Source organism: Pipistrellus hanaki, assembly GCF_964339955.1.
Source record: "Pipistrellus hanaki genome assembly, contig: scaffold_116, whole genome shotgun sequence".
Classification (NCBI taxonomy): Eukaryota; Metazoa; Chordata; class Mammalia; order Chiroptera; family Vespertilionidae; genus Pipistrellus; species Pipistrellus hanaki.
The window spans coordinates 5,001-12,500 of NW_028182221.1; the positions used below are offsets into that span (position 1 = coordinate 5,001).

General features: G+C 53.8%; 1 protein-coding gene across 4 annotated transcripts in view; it reads left to right on the forward strand.

Moving 5' to 3' along the window:
• CSF2RA (colony stimulating factor 2 receptor subunit alpha) overlaps positions 1-7,500 on the forward strand; it is a 37,955-nt gene that overhangs the window by 4,987 nt on the left and 25,468 nt on the right. For 2 of the 4 annotated variants that reach the window (XM_084907486.1, XM_084907485.1), the window contains exons 2-4: positions 3,222-3,351; positions 5,846-5,973; positions 6,643-6,779. In XM_084907486.1, the coding sequence (XP_084763612.1) occupies positions 5,898-5,973; positions 6,643-6,779 (213 nt within the window). In that variant the 5' untranslated portion in view covers positions 3,222-3,351; positions 5,846-5,897. The remainder of the gene's footprint in view (positions 1-3,221; positions 3,352-5,845; positions 5,974-6,642; positions 6,780-7,500) is intronic. The other 2 variants (XM_084907488.1, XM_084907487.1) reach the window with 1 other exon arrangement.

Below are 7,500 nucleotides of genomic sequence, written 5' to 3' on the forward strand. Positions count from 1 at the left end.
TTTTCAATATATATTTATTTTTTTATTGATTTTGTACAGAGAGGAAGGGAGAGGGATAGAGAGTCAGAAACATCGATGATGAGAGAGAGAGTCATCGATCAGCTGCCCCTTGCACACGCCCCCCTCTGGGGATGTGCCCTCAGCCACCACCCAGGTCCATGCCCTTGACCTGGTGGAATCGAACCCGGGACCTTTCTATCCGCAGGCCGACGCTCTATCCGCTGAGCCACACACCGGTCCCGGCTGTTTTTGTTTTTTTAAAGAAAAATACAATCCCCAGGTCGGCGGACGGTGAAGAAGAATGATGGGACGGGTGTGCTGGAGGCAGAAGGAGGAGGAGGAGGAGGTGTGAGTTTGGTGAAGGGCTTTTTTTCGAAAAAAAAAATCAGTCAAGTGTCAGGGACTGTCCGCCGGGCCTACGTCCGCCCGAAAGCGGAACCAGAACCGAAACAGGAAGTGGTGGATGCAAGAACTCCAGGGGGGCGGGGGGGGGGGGGGGTTACCTAAGTTCCCTTCTTATTTATTTTATTTTATTTTTTTTTTTATAAGAACCTAAAGCCATCAACCGTTAGCGCCGATCGTTCAACATGTGTAAACGCTCGCCGGAGCCAGTGTGTGTGGCTCAGTGGGTAGAGCCGTCGGTGGGTCTGCTGGACGGAGGAAGGGTCCCGGGTTCGATTCCCGCCCGGGGTCAAGGGCGTGGGCCTCGGTGGGGGCTGAGGGCGCATCCCCAGTGGGGGGCGTGCAGGAGGCGGCTGGTCCCTGATTCTCTGTCCTCAGGGATGTTTCTCTCTCTCTCTCTGCCTCTCCCTTCCTCTCGGAAGTCAATCAATATATCTATCTATCTATCAATCATCTATCTATCAATCATCTATCTATCTATCTATAATCTATCTATCTACCTATCTATCTATCTATCTATCAATCATCTATCTATCAATCATCTATCTATCTATCTATAATCTATCTATCTACCTATCTATCTATCTATCTATCAATCATCTATCTATCTATCTATCAATCATCTATCTACCTATCAATCAATCATCTATCTATCTATCTATCTATCTATCAATCATTTATCTATCATCTATCTATCTATCAATCATCTATCTATCTATCTATCAATCATCTATCTATCTATCTATCTATCTATCAATCATCTATCTATCTATCTATCTATCTATCAATCATCTATCTATCTATCATCTATCTATCTATCTATCTATCTATCTATCTATGTATCTATCAATCATCTATCTATCTATCAATCATCTATCTATCTATCTATCAATCATCTATCTATCTATCTATCAATCATCTATCTATCTATATATCTATCTATCAATCATCTATCTATCTATCTATCAATCATCTATCTATCTATCAATCAATCATCTATCTATCTATCTATCATCTATCTATCTATCTATCTATCTATCTATCTATCTATCTATAATCTCTCATGGTTAGCCTAGTTGGGGCGGGTGGGGGCCGGGCCTTATTTTCGGGTTGGATGCCTTTATATTTCACTCAGAAGGAAACCTGGACGTAGGTCTTATTTTGGGGGGTGACCTTGTCCGGCTCAGAATAGCAGAAATGAGGATGAGGGTGCAGTGATGAGGGGAAAAGGAGGGGAAACAGGATGGGGTGCACCTGCCAAGACCCGAGAGGACACCCCCTGCCCCAAACCTGCGTCCCCTCCTCCCTGCGCTCGCGCGCACGCCCCCAGCATCCTGGCTCCGGCGCCAAACGCAAGCGCACGCACGCGCGCGCGTGTCTCCAAATTGGACACAAGTTTGCGCGCGAGAAAGGCGATGCTGGGAGGGTACCTGCGGCGACGCCCCCAAAAAACCTGGGTCCCCCTTCCCTGCGCGCGAGCCCCCAGCATCCTGGCTCCGGCGCCAAACGCAAGCGCACGCGCGTGTCTCCAAATTGGACACAAGTTTGCGCGCGAGAAAGGAGAGGCCGGGAGGGGCCTGGACCAGCGAGAGAGGCGCCCCTTGGTCCCTGGGGGTCCCCCTCAAGCACCCCAAGAGGGAGGTCTCGATTCTTGCTGCTCAGACTGCAGGGAGGCGGGCTGGATGGTGCTGCAGAATCGGGGCGCGTTTTTGGGGGTGATTTTTGGTTTCCAAAGGCGCAGGAAGAGGAGATACCTGGGTGAGGGGAGGGTGGGTACCCGCGTCCCCCTTCCCTGCGCGCGAGCCCCCAGCATCCTGGCTCCGTGGCCAAGAGCGCAAGCGCTGGCTTCTCTCTCCAAATTGAACACAACTTTACGCGCGAGAAAGGCGAGGCAGGGAGGAGCCTGGACCAGGGAGAGAGGGGCCCCTTGGTCCCTGAGGGACGCCCCCCCGCCCAGCATCCCAAGAGAGAAGTCTACTGCTCAGACCTGCGGTGCCCGCGGGGACACCCCCAAAACCTGGGTCCCCTTCCCTGCACGCGCCCCCAAAAACCTGCGTCCCTGTAGCCAAGCGCGCAGGCGCGCACGTGTCTCTCCAAATTGGACACAAGTTTGCGCGCGAGAACGGCGAGGCCGGGAGGGGCCCCTGGGTCCCTGGGGGGCCCCCCAGCACCCCGAGACGGAGGTCTGCGGCTCAGACCACAGGGAGGAGGGCTGGATGGTGCAGAAACGGGGCGCGTTTTGGGGGTGATTTTTGGTTTCCAAAGGGCGCACAGTTACACAGACACACACACACACACACACAGGACACATACACACACACAGGACACACACACACACACAGGACACACACACACTGGACACACACACACTGGACACACACACACAGGACACACACACACACAGGACACACACAGACACACACACACAGGACACATACACACACACAGGACACACACACACAGGACACACACACACTGGACACACACACACAGGACACACACACACACAGGACACAGACACACACACACAGGACACATACACACACACAGGACAAACACACAGGACACACACACATACAGGACACACACACATACAGGACACACACAGAGACACACACAGGACACACACACACAGGGCACACACAGACACACACACACACAGGGCACACACACATACACATGCACACAGGACACACACACACACACACACACACAGGACACACACACACACACAGAGACACAGGACACACACACACAGACACAGGACACACACACACAGACAGGACACACCCCGATGTGGGGTGACCATTTCTCTCCAGGGAGCCAGAAAGCAGAACCGATGGGGCGGCTCCGGAGCAGGACGTGACTTTGGAGAAACAGAACCGAGAGCCAGGCCGGGGGCGAGGGCCGAGCTGGGCGAGGAGGCTGTGACATCAGGACAGAGACAGGGTGTGTGCGTGTGTGTGTGTGTGTGTGTGTGAGTGTGTGTGTTCTGTGTGTGTGTGTGTCCTGTGTCTGTGTGTGTCTGTGTGTGTGTCCTGTGTATGTGTGTGTGTGCCCTGTGTGTGTGTGTGTCTGTGTGTGTCCTGTGTGTGTGTGTCCCGTCTCTGTGTGTGTGCCCTGTGTGTGTGTCCTGTGTGTGTGTCTCTGTGTGTGTCCTGTATGTGTGTGTGTCCTGTATGTGTGTGTGTGTGTCCTGTGTGTTTGTCCTGTGTGTGTGTATGTGTCCTGTGTGTGTGTGTCTGTGTCCTGTGTGTGTGTGTGTCCTGTGTGTGTGTGTCCAGTGTGTGTGTGTCCAGTGTGTGTGTGTCCTGTGTGTGTGTGTCCTGTGTGTGTGTATGTGTCCTGTGTGTGTGTGTCTGTGTGTGTCCTGTGTGTGTGTGTGTCCTGTGTGTGTGTGTCCAGTGTGTGTGTGTCCAGTGTGTGTGTGTCCTGTGTGTGTGTGTGTGTGTCCTATCTGTGTGTGTGTGTGTCCTGTGTGTGTGTCCTGTGTGTGTGTCCTGTGTGTGTGTTTGTCCTGTGTGTGTGTGTGTGTTCTGTGTGTGTGTGTGTCTGTGTGTGTCCTGTGTGTGTGTCCTGTGTGTGTGTCCTGTCTGTGTGTGTGTGTCCTGTGTGTCCTGTGTATGTGTCTGTGTGTGTGTCCTGTGTGTGTGTGTCCTGTGTGTGTGTGTCCTGTGTCTGTGTGTCCTGTGTCTGTGTGTGTCTGTGTGTGTGTCCTGTGTGTGTGTGTTCTGTCTGTGTGTGTCCTGTGTCTGTGTGTGTCTGTGTGTGTCCTGTGTCTGTGTGTGTCTGTGTGTGTGTCCTGTGTCTGTCTGTGTGTGTTCTGTGTGTGTGTGTCCTGTCTGTGTGTGTGTGTTTGTGTGTGTCTGTGTGTGTGAGTGAGTGTGTGTGTGTGTGTCCTGTGTGTGTGTGTCTGTGTGTGTGTGTCCTGTGTCTGTGTGTGTGTCCTCTGTGTGTGTGTCCTGTGTCTGTGTGTGTGTCCTGTGTCTGTGTGTGTCTGTGTGTGTGTCCTGTGTGTGTGTGTGTCCTGTGTGTTCTGTGTGTGTGTCCTGTGTGTGTGTGTGTCCTGTGTCTGTGTGTGTCTGTGTGTGTGTCCTATCTGTGTGTGTGTGTCCTGTGTCTGTGTGTGTCCTGTGTCTGTGTGTGTGTCCTGTGTGTGTGTGTGTCCTGTGTGTGTGTGTGTGTGTCCTGTGTCTGTGTGTGTCTGTGTGTGTGTCCTGTGTGTGTGTGTGTCCTGTGTGTGTGTCTGTGTCTGTGTGTGTGTGTCCTGTGTGTGTGTGTCCTGTGTGTGTGTCCTGTGTGTGTGTTTGTCCTGTGTGTGTGTCCTGTGTGTGTGTGTGTCCTTTGTGTTCTGTGTGTGTCCTGTGTGTGTGTGTGTCCTGTGTCTGTGTGTGTCTGTGTGTGTGTCCTATCTGTGTGTGTGTGTCCTGTGTGTGTGTGTTCTGTGTCTGTGTGTGTGTCCTGTGTCTGTGTGTGTGTCCTGTGTGTGTGTGTGTGTCCTGTGTCTGTGTGTGTCTGTGTGTGTGTCCTGTGTCTGTGTGTGTCTGTGTGTGTGTCCTGTGTCTGTGTGTGTGTGTCCTGTGTCTGTGTGTGTCTGTGTGTGTGTCCTGTGTCTGTGTGTGTGTGTCCTGTGTCTGTGTGTGTCTGTGTGTGTGTGTGTGTCCTGTGTGTGTGTGTATGTATCTGTGTGTGTCCTGTGTGTGTGTGTCCTGTCTGTTTGTGTGTGTCTGTGTGTGTGTGTCTTGTGTGTGTGTCTGTGTGTGTGTCCTGTGTGTGTGTGTGTCTTGTGTGTGTGTCTGTGTGTGTGTCCTGTGTGTGTGTGTGTCTTGTGTGTGTGTCTGTGTGTGTGTGTGTCCTGTGTCTGTGTGTGTGTCCTGTGTGTGTGTGTGTCCTGTGTCTGTGTGTGTCTGTGTGTGTGTCCTGTATCTGTGTGTGTGTGTCCTGTGTGTGTGTGTTCTGTGTGTGTGTGTGTGTGTCCTGTGTGTGTGTCTCTGTGTGTGTCTGTGTGTGTGTCCTGTGTCTGTGTGTGTGTCCTGTGTCTGTGTGTGTGTCCTGTGTGTGTGTGTGTGTGTGTCTGTGTGTGTGTGTCCTGTGTCTGTGTGTGTGTGTGTGCCCTATGTCTGTGTGTGTGTCTGTGTCTGTGTGTCTGTGTGTGTGTGTGTGTGTGTGTGTTTAAATATAAGTATTTTTAACTGATTTCAGAGAGGGAGGGAGAGAGAGAAACACCCACGAGGAGAGAGAATCAGGGACCGGCCGCCTCCTGCACGCCCCCTGCTGGCTGGGGATGGAGCCCGCACCCTGGGCCTGTGCCCTTGACCCGGGGAATCGAACCCGGGACCCTTCCGTCCGCAGGAAAGACGCTCTGCCCACTGAGCCACCCCGGCCTCGGCCTGACCCCCTTGGAGAGCAGCTTTGCCCAGACGCCGCCTCTGTCTCCCTCCAGGTCTCTGTCCGTCCGGCAGCCCCCCCACCGCACCCCACCTCACCCCCCACCCATGGGTGCCCTGGTGACGGCCACCCTGGTGTGCACACTGCTCGATCCGGCCTTCCTTCTGACCCAGCACCTCCAGGGTGAGTCCCGTCTAACCTCTCGCCTTTATTTTATTCTTTTTTTAAAAAAAATAATAATAATAATAATAAATAAAACGTGTCTGTGAGCCGAAGCCGGTGTGGCTCAGTGGGTAGAGCGTCGGCCTGCGGGCGGAAGGGTCCCGGGTTCGATTCCATCCGGTCAAGGGCATGGGCCTGGGTGGTCAGGGAGGCAGGGGAGGGCAGTTAGGGGGGACCAGGCCTGCAGGGGAGGGCAGTTAGGGGGACCAGGCCTGCAGGGGAGGGCAGTTAGGGGCGACCAGGCCTGCAGGGGAGGGCAGTTCAGAGGCACCAGGCCTGCAGGGGAGGGCAGTTGGGGGCGACCAGGCCTGCAGGGGAGGGCAGTTCAGAGGCACCAGGCCTGCAGGGGAGGGCAGTTGGGGGCGAGCAGGCCTGCAGGGGAGGGCAGTTAGGGGGGACCAGGCCTGCAGGGGAGGGCAGTTAGGGGCGACCAGGCCTGCAGGGGAGGGCAGTTAGGGGCGACCGGGCCTGCAGGGGAGGGCAGTTGGGGGCGACCAGGCCTGCAGGGGAGGGCAGTTGGGGGGCGATCAGGCCTGCAGGGGAGGGCAGTTAGGGGCCATCAGGCCTGCAGGGGAGGGCAGTTGGGGGGCGATCAGGTCCTTTTTGAAACCCCGGGGCCTCCTCTTCCAGATCTGCCCCCCGAGGAGCCCGGCCTGAACCTCAGCTTCGACCCCTGGACCATGACCTTGACCTGGGACTGCATCGCCAACAGCACCGACATCAAGTGCGGGATGAGCGGCGGGAAGAGGGGACCCGTGACCATCCGGGTGAGGGCGATCGATGTATCGATTTTAAATTAGATCGTATTGATTTTTTTTTTTTTCACAGAGAGGAAGGGAGAGGGACAGAGAGCCAGAAACATCGATGATGAGAGAGAAACATCCACCAGCCGCCTCCTGCACGCCCCCCACTGGGGATGTGCCCTCAGCCACCGAGGCCCATGCCCTTGACTGGGAATCGAACCCGGGACCCTTCCGTCCGCAGACCGAGGCTCTAGCCACTGAGCCACACCAGTTTGGGCGCCTTCGGGACCCCTTACCCAGACCCTGATGGTGTCGATGCCACAGAGATAAACGGGAAACACAAGCCCAGGCCACTGTGGCTCAGTGGGTAGAGCATCGGCCTGCGGGCGGAAGGGTCCCGGGTTCGATTCCCGGTCAAGGGCATGGGCCTGGGTGGCTGAGGGCACATCCCCAGTGGGGGGCGTGCAGGAGGCAGCTGGTGGGTGTTTCTCTATCTATCTATCTCATCTATCTATATCTGTCTATCTATCTACTATCTATCTATCCATCCATCTACCTATCTAATCTATTATCTATCTCTATCAATCTCTATCTCATCTATCTATGTATCTATCATCTATCTATATCTATCTATCTATCCATCTATCTATCTAATCTATTATCTCTCTCTATCTATCTCATCTATCTATGTACCTATCTATCTATCTATGTATCTATGTATCTATATCTATCTATTTATCTATCT